General features: G+C 53.5%; 1 protein-coding gene across 7 annotated transcripts in view; it reads left to right on the top strand.

The window, feature by feature from the left end:
• B3GAT1 (beta-1,3-glucuronyltransferase 1) overlaps window positions 1-9,288 on the top strand; it is a 29,368-nt gene extending 20,080 nt beyond the window's left edge. For 2 of the 7 annotated variants that reach the window (XM_037159337.2, XM_037159332.2), the window contains exons 2-7: window positions 246-341; window positions 504-650; window positions 3,824-4,332; window positions 4,938-5,234; window positions 5,951-6,050; window positions 7,152-9,288. In XM_037159337.2, the coding sequence (XP_037015232.2) occupies window positions 338-341; window positions 504-650; window positions 3,824-4,332; window positions 4,938-5,234; window positions 5,951-6,037 (1,044 nt within the window). In that variant the 5' untranslated portion in view covers window positions 246-337 and the 3' untranslated portion in view covers window positions 6,038-6,050; window positions 7,152-9,288. Of the gene's footprint in view, window positions 1-245; window positions 359-503; window positions 651-3,823; window positions 4,333-4,937; window positions 5,235-5,950; window positions 6,051-7,151 lie in introns of those variants that run through there. The other 5 variants (XM_037159333.2, XM_053659454.1, XM_037159336.2 and 2 more) reach the window with 5 other exon arrangements.
• The last annotated feature ends 4,597 nt before the right edge of the window (window positions 9,289-13,885 follow it).

Raw genomic sequence — 13,885 nt, 5'->3', positions numbered from 1 at the left:
CAAGGCAGGTGTGTCTAAAGTCGGTGCCCTTGACCTCTGCACCCTGCTGAACTCACAGGGTGTGGCAGTGCCCCATCCCCATTTCTGCAGGGAACAGAGGCCCCGCCTCCCAGGAAGACAAGCAAGAGAGGTCCTCGGGGAGATGGCGGTCCAGGCTCCACTGGGAAACCCCGAGCTGGGCCTGGTTCTGCTGGACACCGACCCCGCCCAGGTCTCTGGCCATCCTCTTCTGCTCTCTCTTACAGATGTGCACTTCGCAGGGTTCCTGACAGTGTGTAAGAACAGCCATCCCTTGTCACGCTCTGGCCGGGCTGGACTCTGCAAACCTGCTTCCGCAATGGGTGGGTTGTGAGCACTGGTAAGACCTGCTAGCCAGCATTCGGCTTCTCTGCTGTCCCGCGTCTGGCCTGTCCGGCCCATTCCTGTTCTTTTCTCCCCTGTGCTCATCACGGTGCTGCCACCACCCCTGGGGCCATCCCTCTCCCGACCTTGCTGCTGCTCAGGTAATGAGGAGCTGTGGGCCCAGCCAGCCTTGGAGATGCCAAAAAGACGGGACATCCTCGCGATCGTCCTCATCGTGCTGCCCTGGACGCTGCTCGTCACCGTTTGGCACCAGAGCACTGTGGCGCCTCTGATCACCGCACACAAGGGTGAGCCATGCCCCCGGCCCCCCGGAGGGTGTCAGTGGTGAGAGGGAGACAGACAGTGCCGGTGGAGTTATTTTCATTCCCCGCGCAGCTGGGAGGGGGCCTAAGGATGAGCCAGGCTAATGACCTGGCCCTTTCAGGGGTCTTGGCCCCTTTAGGAATGTGATGAATGCTACCCAGCCCCCCACCACGCACAGAGATGCACATGCACGGCTCTGCGTCCAGTTCTAGGATGTGCAGACACAGGGAGCACTCACAGCAGTGGGGGGGGGGAGGATGGTGAAGAGCATCCCGGGCCTGTGTTGTGTTTTAAAATCTTTCAAGGAGAGAACATTTGTTGCCCCTCCTTTCCAGACTGGGTTAGGCAGCCCAGTCTGACCCAGTGAAAATAGGCCTGGCTGGAGGAAAAGCCCCAGGAAGCACTGGTGGGAGAACGGGGCTGAGTCCCCAGCTTCCCCCTCCACAAGATACCTTTCCCTCTGATCTCAGGGGCCCCCACACCCAGAACCTTCCGCATGCCCCACATCCGACCTGCCTCCTCAGGCCTAACTCTCCAGTCATGCTTCCCTCCCCTCTGCGCTCCACACCCTGCAGCCTCGGTCCTCTCGGGCAGCCATTCTCCCCGGGAGAGGAGCACAGGCGGGCACTGGGAGCATTACACACACCAAGGCTCCAAGGCCCATCTGAGCGAGGGAGGTGACCAGGGCCCCGGGCAGGGCCTGGGAACCCACATGTAGCCATAACACCAGGTGACTGGGATGCATGCAGTAGCCAAGAACCACAGCCTGAAGCCGGGCCACCCCACACGGTTCGCATCAGGCCCTGCTCAGTCCCAGCAGTTCCCGAAGCTTCTGTAAGGGAAGGCCAAGCCGAATGTCACTAACTTCCCTCTGCCAAGTGCCGGGCCCTTGGAGCCTGTCCTCCTGACAGTTACCCTCTCCTCCCAAGGCCCACATCTCTCTTTGGTGCCTGTCACTTTCGAACCACTGCTCTTCTACAACTACATCACCCCAGGGGGGTTGAAACTGCCACGTATGAAGTGACATGACATCATGTGGCTTCTGTTCTTGGCAGAGCTCTAGGGCCAGAGATGTCAGGCTGCTTTGCTAAGCACCGATCTTACAGCCTGCAGATGAGGAACTGGCCTCCTGTCTCCATGGAGCACACCAGGAGGCGCCAAAATAAAGTTAGAGATGCAGGGAGTTCTTCACAACTCAAAGGCCGCAGAAACTGTGAAGCCAGCAGGAGGGGCCAAGTTCCAGCTGTGGCCGGGTCTAAGGCACAGGGGACCTTCCCATGGCACAGATCTCCCTGTTTGGGACTTGTGTGGCCAGAGGAGGCAGAAAGTGGCTCTAAATCTCCTTCCCGAGTCTCAGCTTCCAAAACTTGACCGACTACAGGATAGAGCAGTCCTTGTAGAGCTTGGTCGGGCTCTCACTCACCCCTCTCTCCTTAAACTTGTTCTATTCTCACAGTTTAACCCAAAACTGCTCCAGAAAGTAACTTTGACCAAGTGCCTCCATGCAGGTCTCCCACCCCTGCCCTCACAGCCCGTGACACCATGCCCAGGCCTGCAGAAGGGGCTCCCAGCTTTGGCTGTGTGCGCTGTGGCTCCATTAGCCTGCACGAACTCCCTAATTGCTGTGAGCAGGTCTTCTTTTGGGTTCGTCTGGATCTCCTCCCAGGGTCAGATCTTGCACAAGCACCCCACACACCCCTGTGCTAAGGACAGTGGTGGGAAGGAGGGGAAGTGACAGAATGGCTAATTCACAGCGTCTGTCCCAGGGCCACACATCAGCCCTGTCACGTGAGTGCTCATTCTGTCCTTTCCATGGTTGCACGAAGCCACAAGGAAGCAGGGCCGGCTGCTGTCCTCCTTCTCTACCCGAGGGAAGGACAGGACCTGCCTCGCAGTGTCTGACACCTTCACTTGTACCAACTCCTTAATCCAGGTTGTAACTCATAAAGTAGGTGCGGTGGTTAGCTCCGTATCACAGTTGCCCAGACTGAGAACGGAAGCTAAGTGACGGAACGGGACAGCATCGGTGGCCAGGCACGAGCATTCTGACCCTCGTCACCCCTGCTGAGATGGGATGAGAGCAGTGAGGGCCGCACAGCTGTTCAAACGGAAAGACATGAGGAGAGGAGCGGCTCGTTAAGAACGGGACCACCAACCGCCCTGATTTCTCCTCCTGATGGACTACCAGCATCACTAAAGGGGAAAGTGTCCAGGACGTAAGGAAAAGTTTGGTCAGTGGGGTGAGCTGCCATGGTGCCAGGGAGTGTTCCACCAGAGGCCAGGCTTCTGCCAGTTTTCACACCATGTCCCCGGACAGACAGAGGTAAACATTAGCTGGAGGTGGGACAGCTGGGGTCAGCGGGACAGTTAGCCCCAAAGATGGTCGAATGAGTGTTTCCAGAAAATAAAGATTAAAAATAAATAAACCAGCAGAAGAGCTAGAACAGGTCTCCGCCCACCCTTCGTGTATGCCAAAATGAAGGAACATCTGAGCTCGGGAAGGATGGGTTCGAGATTCAAAATTATCTGGAAAACTTTGGACAAAACCCTGGAATAAAATGCAATAGTTGAGTATTAAATTCTGCATGGAGATGCAAAGGATAGTTTGCAGAAGGCCAGGGGGGAAGGAGCCCTGTTTGACTCCAGGGTTTGTGAGAAATCAGGGAGGGGAACCTCACACTCGGCGTCCACTGTGCACTTGCACCATCAAAGCACTTACCCTGCTCTTTGGCACCCTGGTGTTTGCCCCACCTGGTGGCAGTGCCAGGGTGCAGTGGCAGTGTGGTCAGTGCTGTCCAGGTAAGGAGGCCACCAGGGTGGTGAGGGTCAGACACTTATATAAAACCCAACACATTTAGGAACTGTAGGGTCAGTCTTGGAGTCTGGTCCGCGGCAAACAGCCACAGGGCTGTCAAACAGGGGAGGCGGTAGAGGTCACCTCTGCCGCCTGGGGAGTCAGAACTAGGAATGTGCCAGAAAATTCCGGGACACTGCCATCACGGCCAGCTCTGACAGGCAGAGCCCCAGGCAGGGGTCCATGGCCCACCTGAAGAGGCACAGAGGGCAGGTTTGTGCGGCACGGTGGGTGGGGCATCCACCCAGTACCCGAACCCGAGGCCAGCTGGCGTCCCTACACACCTGTCTCCCAACCCCACAGATGAAGGCAGTGACCCCAGGCGCGCTGCCCCACCAGGCGCGGACCCCAGGGAATACTGTATGTCCGACCGTGACATTGTAGAAGTGGTGCGCACTGAGTACGTGTACACGCGGCCCCCGCCCTGGTCCGACACGCTGCCCACCATCCACGTGGTGACGCCCACCTACAGCCGCCCGGTGCAGAAGGCGGAGCTGACGCGGCTGGCCAACACGCTGCTGCACGTACCCAACCTGCACTGGCTGGTGGTGGAGGACGCGCCCCGCCGCACACAGCTGACGGCGCGCCTGCTGCGTGACACTGGCCTCAACTACACGCATCTGCACGTGGAGACACCCCGCAACTACAAGCTGCGTGGCGACGCCCGCGATCCACGCATCCCGCGCGGCACCATGCAGCGCAACCTGGCACTGCGCTGGCTGCGGGAGACCTTCCCCCGAAACTCCAGCCAGCCCGGAGTGGTGTACTTCGCTGACGACGACAACACCTACAGTCTGGAGCTCTTTGAGGAGGTGTGGACCAAGCAGAAGGCAGGGAAGGGGTGCTCTGGTGCGGGAAACGAAGACGCTCCCACGGAGGAGGCCCAGGTTGCTAGACGGGTCCCTTTGGGTAGGAATGTGCGGGAATGGGTGCAGGAGGGGCACCGGGCCAGAGCGGGTGGACACTGCAGGGGACCGGAGCCAGGATGGGAAGTCTGGCTGTCGGCCTCAGCATTCCCCTGCGTTAAAAGGAATGAGGGGGTGCAGGAGCTTCTAGACCACAGTGCTGCTGTGGAGTGGAGGCATCCTCTGAATGAGGTGTGGACCAGTGTCAGGGTCCCTGGGGTTGGTGGGTCATGGCCTTGGGGTCGGGGGTCAGACTCTAAATTAGGAAGACAGGTTTGCAGCAAGGAGGAAAGTGGTGTGTGGAGAGGAGGGAAGAGCAGTTGGCTTAAGAGGCCATGTTCCTCCATAGATGCCCACCACGGGGGCAAGTCTGGAGACAGACCGAGCTTGAGTCCCCGACGTGGCGTCAGGTGGCCAGTGAGCCTGGCGTCAATGGATGTCACCTCCCACGGGATCGGGCAGCAGTCCCTGTCAGCAGTCCCAGGTGTCCTGACTCTGGGTCCCCCTTGTAGATGCGCAGCACCAGGAGGGTGTCCGTGTGGCCTGTCGCCTTCGTCGGCGGCCTTCGGTACGAGGCCCCACGGGTCAACGGGGCAGGGAAGGTGGTCGGCTGGAAGACAGTGTTTGACCCCCACCGACCGTTTGCAATAGACATGGCGGGATTTGCGGTCAACCTGCGGCTCATTCTACAGCGAAGCCAGGCCTACTTCAAGCTGCGTGGTGTCAAAGGAGGTTATCAGGAGAGCAGCCTCCTCCGAGAGCTCGTCACCCTCAATGACCTGGAGCCCAAGGCAGCCAACTGCACCAAGGTAAGGCCCTCAGCGGAACTAACGGCTGCAATGCAAGTGTTTCCAAGCCCATCCAAACCCTCCCTGCAGATCTGGGCAGGAAAGAAAGGCCTCAAAATGGCCCTGCAAAGAGCAGGCCCAGAGCCCAGCCTTCCTGTGCCCCAGCCAAGAAGGCAGCTTGTCAGCCGTCCGGCAGCCACGCTAAAGTCAAGTGGGGAAATGCAGAGGGTGGTGATCAGTGAGGCAGAGCCAAGGACTGTGTTGCCTCCCTCTACAACCTCCCTGCCAAGTACACGTGCACGTGTGCACACATGTGGACACACACATGCAGGCGCACACTGTGACTAGTTTGAACTTCTCCAGCTAGGACCTGGGCCATCATTTGGCTGAGCTGAAGGGTCCTGAACAACTTTCCCCCTGTCTAGAGAGACCCATTAAGAACTGCAGGGGAGGCTGAGAAGCGAGAGAAAATCTTCAGGATGATTTGTCTATTTTTCTATAGCTGTAGACTTTCTGTTCCCAACAGCTATTTTGAGTGCATCAGACATGCAAAACAGCAAGAGCGAGGTGGTAGGTAGAAATTAAGAGCAATGGAGAAAATCTAGATGGATTTTCTCCATCTAGAGAAAGGCCAGAATGGGAGGTGCAGGAGGAACATTTGTGGAGTGTGAGGGGGGCAGGGGGTGGTGGGGTGAGGTCGGGGGCCTGCCCACACTGCTTCTCGTCTGGGCACACAGATCCTAGTGTGGCACACGCGGACAGAGAAGCCGGTGCTGGTGAACGAGGGGAAGAAAGGCTTCACTGACCCTGCCGTGGAGATCTGAGCCCGGGATACAGGTATGGGGGGGACGAGGGCAGCGCTGCACGGGGCAGTGGGTGCCATGTTTGGACGCAGAATAAACCTGCCAAGACCTTTCCTCTTGGTCTTTAATTGTGGAGGGACAGGCAGGGAAGTGCTAGCATGAGTGGAAGAGGCATGGCGAAGTCCCCTCCCCATGGCACTGTCCAGAAATTAACAGGAGCTGACCGACCCCACAGCTGGGTCCTTCTGCAACAGTGTCAGAAGGCCTCTGCTTCCAGACCTCACCTGGTGACCACTGTTATTCTGGCCACGGCACCTGTCCCATTGCAAGGCACTGTTGTGTACTCTCCTAAGCTGTCTTGCACTGTGGATCCCTCTCTGGTCACCCCTCTGTGACGAGGGCCCTCACTCACTGCTCCCACCTCACGTAACGAGTCCATGAGTCTCTCAACGGTGACCGTGCAGTGCAGTGGTCTGAGTGGGAGCCCAGTCCTGGGTCAGCCCCTGGCCCACCACTCTTCCCTGTTTTACCTTTCTTTTTCAGGGCTTCAATGGGTCATTGGGGGTACCAAGAACAGTCTCTAGCACATAATAAGTCCTACATAAGTGTTGGTGTTATTGTTGTTTCATTTTTAAAAGCTTCTATTAAAGTGGGCCACAGGACCTGCCTACAATTTAGACGTAAAGAAATGATGTTCAGAAAAACTAATGAATGAAATGAACTGTGCCAAGAAATTGGCAAAGCCAGGAATGTCCTCTGGGCACTTCTATGATGTCATCACAGAGGTGGGAGCTAAGCCCGTGGGACACACCTGAACTCTAGTCCTAGAGTTTAATGGCAGCTCTGTGTCACGTTTGCAAGTGCCCTGCCCACCAGGGACCCCCAGGGCATCAGTCTGACTGTTCCCTCCCTGAACTTAACGAATTGGCTGGGCCAGTGCCGCTGAGACCCACCAGTGCAGAGCCACATCCCCTGCCTCCCCTTCACAAGGTCCCTGGAGGAGCCTGCCCCCTCAGCACTGGGCTCTGTGCAGCTCTGCCATGGACCTTCTTGGGGACTAAGGCTGGAGTAGCTGGGCCAGACTGGCTGGCTGCTCAGGCACCTGCCTCACCCGCTGCTCCTCCCCCCTTCACAGGAGCCTCCTCTCAGACCCTGCTCCTGGCCTTCCATTCTCTTCCCACAGTTGACGGCCCCACCAAGGCAAACTCCACAGGAATGGCCAGCACCCTCTTTTCTATGCTGGGGCTTCAGAGAGAGCCCAGCCTAATGCCAGGACAAAGGACGGAGAACCTAAAGCACAGAAATCCAGACATGCTGTTCTCTCCCATCCAGCGTGCCCAGGGCCCAGCTGCTAGCCCCGCCCCCAAGCCGGCACACGGGTGCCCCAGCACCCCTCCCCAGAGCTTCCTGCATCAACAGGCCTGCAGCAGCAGATGCAAGGGGCTCACCCAAGCCCCAGAGTGATGCTAGCCTGGGAGGGAGATGACAAGATTCGGCAGTCAAGTGGAGGGTGCACCCCTCACAGCCCGGCTCCCTGCTCCTGGCTCCCGAAGTCCAGCATGGCCTCACAGGGCAGCCAGCCAGAGAATTCTGAAGACCAGAGAGCAGGCCCTGCCCGGGTATCAGGAGCCCGACCCCTCCTCGGAGAGCTGCTCCCAAGTACACCTGCCTCTGTGGCTTTCCTCTCGTTCTTATTCTGTCTTTGATCCCAATAGGCAACCAGCCCTGCGTGAGGGGAGCCTGGGCCTTCCAGCAGGCTCCCTCTGTACCTCAGGCTGTGGTGGGAGAAGAGTCCCTTCCTCCGGTCCATGCCCCTCAGGCCTGCTCCTTGCAGCACAGAGAAGCAGGTGGGACCTTGAGCCAGCACAGGTCACGCACTGACCTGGACTAAGACAACATGGGCCCCTGTCCCCACACTGCCACCCCCACTGCCCACTGGGCTGCAGGGCCCTTGCCTGGGCCAGGACGGGGAGGGCAGGAGCCCTCTTCCTGAAGCCCCTGAGAACCACAGACCTCAATGGCCCAAGTGATCAGGGGTGTGAGAGGCAGAAAGAAGAGGGAGGCCAAGGCAAGTCCAAGACCCCTCCTGCCCCTGGTGGGGGGGTAACAGGGGGTTTTGCATTGGCCAAGGGATTGATGGAAACAAGGCAGAGACCGTCTGGACACTGAGCGGAAGCCTGAGCACACACTGCTTTGGAGATCACTGTCTCTCAAATACTAAATGGGAAAGAAAATCTCACTTCTCCCCAAGTGGGGAGCGTGCAGAGCGAGCCTCCTCAGGTCCAGCTGCAAAGAACAGTGCATGTGCCAGCCACTCCCTTCCACCAGGGGGAGAGAGTGTCCGCTTCCCCAGGCCACCAGAAAAGCCCCTGGCTTTCCAGCTGGGGACAGGGCCCTCTGGTGGCTGTCTCACTCTTGCTCCTGAAAGTTGGAAGCACAATTTTCCTCCCACGTGGAGGAAAAGGGAAGGCTTGAGCCTACTGAAGATGTTTATTTTTAACTGCTAACAGCACCCACTTCATTTAAACTCACAGGACCAGTCCAAGGACCACTGAGAACCCACTCCTGGGCGGGTGGGGGATAGGACTTAGTCTGGCCACCCGAACATTAAAAAAGTAGCATTGGCTGCCTGTTTTGAAATGGACTGAACTCTCCACAGTAGTCATGAACCCTTCTGCTGGGATTATATCCTTCACACCCCTGAGCCACCTTGCAGGACACTCCCCAGCCTCTTCCATTTCCAGTGCTGCTTTGGAAATCCAGCCCTCAGAATCCAGCGGTGTGGCATGGGAGAGAAGGGAGGGGGTGGCCCCCCGACAGCCACCCAGGGAGTGGATTCAGGCCCAGGCTTCACAGCCTCCTCCCTGAACCCAGACCTGAACGCCCAGGTGAGCTTGGCTGCCCTTAGGCAAACTTCTCAGCCAGAGCCAGGTGGCAGCGGAAGGGTACCCAGGGCTCATTTTCAGGAAATTGATAATGAACAAAATGAGGTATTTTCTCTATTACTTTTTTCGGGGGGCAGATGCTAGTTGTTTTCGCCCACTATCCTCTTCTAGCTGCATGTTTATTTATTTATAATTATCACCCCGGTAGACGGCAGCTCTCTCCTTTACTGGGAAGGAGTGTGTTAGAAATCAGAAGTGGGTCAGTGACGGCGACTCGTTTTCCAACTTTGGTCTGTTCCCTGCTCCCCACATGGAGACCACACGGAGGAGTGAAGCGGGGGCTGGGGGTCTCAGAGACGGGGGCAGTGGAGCTACGCAGCTGCACCATCTGGTCTGTTTTAATTTAACTGTATTTAATTTGTTTTCAAAATTAAAAGTCAGATATGGTTTTTAACAATCCTAATCTTCCTCATCCCTGCTTCATTTTAGTCCATTTTATTGCTTAACCCTTCACCAAAGATTTATCTGTCAGATGCCCCTGGGAACAGGCTGTATTCCGGGAGCCAGCACACAGCAGCGGAAACACGAAGCGCTGGTCTTCATGGAGCTTACTTTCTCCCAAGAGGACGTGGATGGTCAGCAATCTTTAGTGCTTCAGCTGTGATCTGGTCTGGGGACAAGAATGAGGCTCGGGGGGTGGGCGGACACAGAGTGAAGCCATGGAGAGGACCTAGTCCCGGCCTGCACGGGGCCCTCAGAAAGGCCCTCCTGGTAAGGTGACGCAGAGCGGCAGCATTAGACTCGCTGTTATCTGGGCAGAGCACCCCAGAGAAGAGAACTCTCTGCCTGCTGGGAAGGTGCTCAGCATATGTGAAAACCCAGCAAAACTGCCCATGTGACTGCAGCTGACTGGGGAGGGGGTGGTCAGTGGGAGGAGGTGGGAGAGACGTGGGAAGAGGGGAGGCACAGAATGTGCTGGCTGGTGCTGGGAACCTGGGTAAAGCTGTGGCTTCCGTGAGTGAAAAGGGAAGCCACTGGAGGGTTTGGAGCAGAGGAGGGACATGGTCCAACTGGCCCTTTAGAATCCCTCCATGTTTGGGGCTGACAGTACACAGAGAGGGGGTGAGGGCAGGCTGGGCGTGGGCTCTGCACTAAGCACGCACAAGATGACAGTGAGCTGGAGGAAAGTGTTAGCTTTGGGGCAGAGAGCCCTGGCTGAACTCTCCATGTGTTTAAGAGGCCCATCTGGGGAGAGGCTGAAGGGACAGCTGCCAGGGTCCCTGTGCTGAGTCCCTCTCCCACACTGCCCACAGGTGCCATCTTTCCTGGGTCAAGTGCTCCCCTCCATAAGGTATCAATCTAGGACTGTGAACCAGCCCCACCCCCGACCCTGTGGGGCCCCACCCCATTGAATTTGTGTCCTGTGGAGGAGTCTCTTGGCTGTGGCCAGCCTGGCTCCTGGGGCCATTCTCAGGGAGGTCTAGACAGACCCAAGGGGCAGAGATGACAGGGAACGACTGAATTGTGTGGCTCAGGACAGGGGCCATTTCTCCCTTGCTCACACAACTGGTGCAGAGTCCTCCCTTCACATGGCCAAATCTTTATTTGTTTCAGCCTGATGAATTCTGTTGGCATCACCCTGATGTTTTTCTGAGACCCCATCCCACCACACAGGTGCACAGGTCCCAGGCAGGTGGCCATTGGCCTTGGTGAGCCTTGAGACATTGCTGAGTGGCCTCAGACCCAGCACTGGTACCAGGTATGAATCTGTATCAATCTGGTGAACACCTCTCGCCCCGTACATGGTGACACACTGAGACCCTCACCTCACACAACTCACTGCCAAGGGCTCAGTGACTGGGCCTAATAGGCAGCTGACCAGTGACCTGCCCCAGACTCAGTGCTGGTGGAAGCCCGCCTTGGTGTGCAGCATAACTCCTTCAACAATCATTCAGGCCCAGCAGAGGCAACCACATACTGTGGACTGCTTTGTAGCTCTGAACAGGTGGCCCAGGGCTGGTCGTACGCAGCACCTGATGGAGTCTCTCCCAAGAGGTCCCAAAACCAACACACTTGGTGACAGGCTTAGGCCCACACCAGAGTGTGGCCCCATTAGCTCTACAAGCAGAACCTCCAGAGGGGGCGCAGTGGGCTCCAGACCCTGCTGGGGTGAATTCTGCCTCATGGTGCCAGCCCTGCACAGCAGCTCACATGCTGCGGTCAAGTCAGCCCTCACACGCAGTCCCATGCATGCATGGATACACCAAGAGAAATCAAGACAAAATGACAATGGGGGGATCACATAACCCACACAAGGGACATTCCTGGAGCACGTCACTCAGGTGATCAGGCAGGTGGTGCCACTGAGCCCCAGAAGACAGCCACGACATAAGGCCGCCATGCCAAGGCTGGGAGACACAGCAGATCCACCTGACACCAGAAACAGGCACAGAGCGTCAGCCAAAATGGAGGGAAAGGCCTCAAATAGAAGGGTAAGAGGAATCTCCAGAAAAAGAACTAGATGGAATGGAGGCAGGCAATTTACCAAATACAGAGTTCAAAACCTGCTTATAAGATGCTCAAGGAAGTTGGGGGAAGAAGGGATGAATTCAGTGAGAATTTAAAGAAATGGATAGGAAGCATAAAAGCGGACATAGTAACCACAAAAAAATAACCTGTCAGAAATGAAGAACAGAATGTCTGAAATGAAGAATATACCAGAAGGGATCAACAAGTTAGACGAAGCAGAGGATCAAATCAGTGATTTGGAAAACAGCATTGTGGAACACTCACAATAAGAGCAGAGAAAAAAAAAAGAATGTTTTAAGACAAGGATAGTTTCAGAGACCTCTGGGACAATATCAAGCATAACAACATTCACATCATAGGGTTACCAGAAGGAAAAAGAGAAAGCAAGGGACTGAGATCCTATTTGAAGAAATAACAACTGAAATAACTTCCCTAACCTGGTGAAGGAAAAGGACACACAAGTTTGGGAAGCAGAGAGTTCCCAAAAAGAACCCAAGGAAGCCCACACCAAGATACTTAATATTTGAAATTACAAAGGTTAAAGACAGAGAAGCTGAAAAGCAGAAGAGAAAGACAGCTGTTTACCAGCAAGGGAGCTCCCATAAGACTGACAACTGACTTTTCAACGGAAACACTTCAGGTCTGAAGGAACTGGCATGGATTATTCAAAGTGATGCAAAGCTGTCATTTAAAACTGAAGGAGAAATAGAGACCTTCTCAACAACAAAAGCTAAAGGAGCTCATTATTGCCAAACCAGTATTATAAGGAACGTTAAAGGATATTCTTTAAGAAAAAGAAGAAGAAAGAAGGAACGTAATTATAAAGAATATAATGGCAATAAATACATGCCTATCAATAATCACTGTAAATATAAATGCCACAAATACTCTAAACAAAATACTCGGGGTGGCTGAAAGGATAAGAAAACGAGACCCATAAATATATGCTTCAACAAGAGACTCATCTCAGAATGAAAGACACACACAGACTGAAAGTAAAGAGATGGAAAAAGATATTTCATACAACTGGAAATGAAAAAAAAGCTGGAGAAGCAATACTAATATCAGACCAAATAGACTTTAAAACAAAGCCATAATAAGGACAAAGACAGACACTACATAATGATAAAAAGATCAATCCAACAAGAGGATATAACCCTTGTAACATAGAGGCACCCAACATAGAATCACCTCAATATTTAAAGTAAACATTCATGGATGTAAATGGAGAGATGGACAGTAATACAGTCTGAGTGGGGGGTTTTAACATCCAATTGACATCAATGGATGGATCTTCCAGACAGAAAATCAAGGGAACAACAGCCTTAAATGACACCCTAAGTCAGATAGATTTCATTGATATTTTCAGAGCATTCACTCCAGCAGAAGAATACATTCTCTTCAAGTGCACACGAGAGCACTTCCCCACACAGACCACACATTAGGTCACAAAACAAGTCTCAACAAATTGAAGAACCCTGAAATCATAACAAGCATCTGCTCTGACAACCTGGGTATGAAACTAAAAATAAATTACAAGGAAAAAACCTGAAAAATGCATAAGCATGTGGCAACTAAATAACATGTTACTAAACAATGAGATCAAGCAAAAAATCAAAATCTACCTTGAGGCTAATGCAAACGAAAGCACAACAACATAAAATCTATAGGACACAGTAAAAGCAGTGCTAGGAGAGAAATTCATTGCAGGCCTATGTGAAAGTCTCAAATCTAACCTCACACCTAAACAAACTAGGAAAAGAACAACCAACACAGCTCACAGTGAGTAGAAGAAAGAAAATAAAGATGAAAGTGGAAATAAAACAAGGTCTAAAAAAGACAATACAAGATATCAGTGAAACCAAGAATGTTGAAAAGATAAACAAGATTGACAAACTCAAGTAAAAAAGAAGAGAGGACCCAAATAAATAAAAGCAGAAATAAAAAAGGACAGCAGGGGGAATATTCTATAAAGTATATGATTGTCTAATCACTATGCTGTATACCTGAAACTAGTACAAAATAATATTAAATGTAAACTGTAATTGAAGAATAAAAAAAGAAATGAAAGAAGAATAACTGACACCACAGAAATACAAAGGAATATAAGAACATATAATGATGCCCTGGCTGGTGTAGCTCAGTGGATTGAGTGCAGTCTATGAACCAAAGGGTAGCCAGTTCAATTCCCAGTCAGGGCACATGCCTGGATTACAGACCAGGTCCCCAGTACAGAGCATGTGAAATGGCAGCCACACACTCCCTCTCTCTCCTTTCCTTTCTCCTTCCCTTCCCCTCTCTCTCATAAAATCTAAAAAAAAAGGAAAATATAATGGACAACTATATACCAACAAATTGGACAATCTGGAAGAAATTAATAAATTCCTAGAACATAAAATCTCCCAAAACTAAATCAAGAAACAGAAAATCTGAACAGACTGATTACAACTAACAA

The sequence above is a fragment of the Artibeus jamaicensis genome, unplaced genomic scaffold (assembly GCF_021234435.1).
Source record: "Artibeus jamaicensis isolate MK-2021 breed Jamaican fruit bat unplaced genomic scaffold, CSHL_Jam_final scaffold_660, whole genome shotgun sequence".
Classification (NCBI taxonomy): Eukaryota; Metazoa; Chordata; class Mammalia; order Chiroptera; family Phyllostomidae; genus Artibeus; species Artibeus jamaicensis.
Note: the sequence above shows the minus strand (reverse complement) of the source record. Positions and strands in the feature narration are given on the sequence as shown.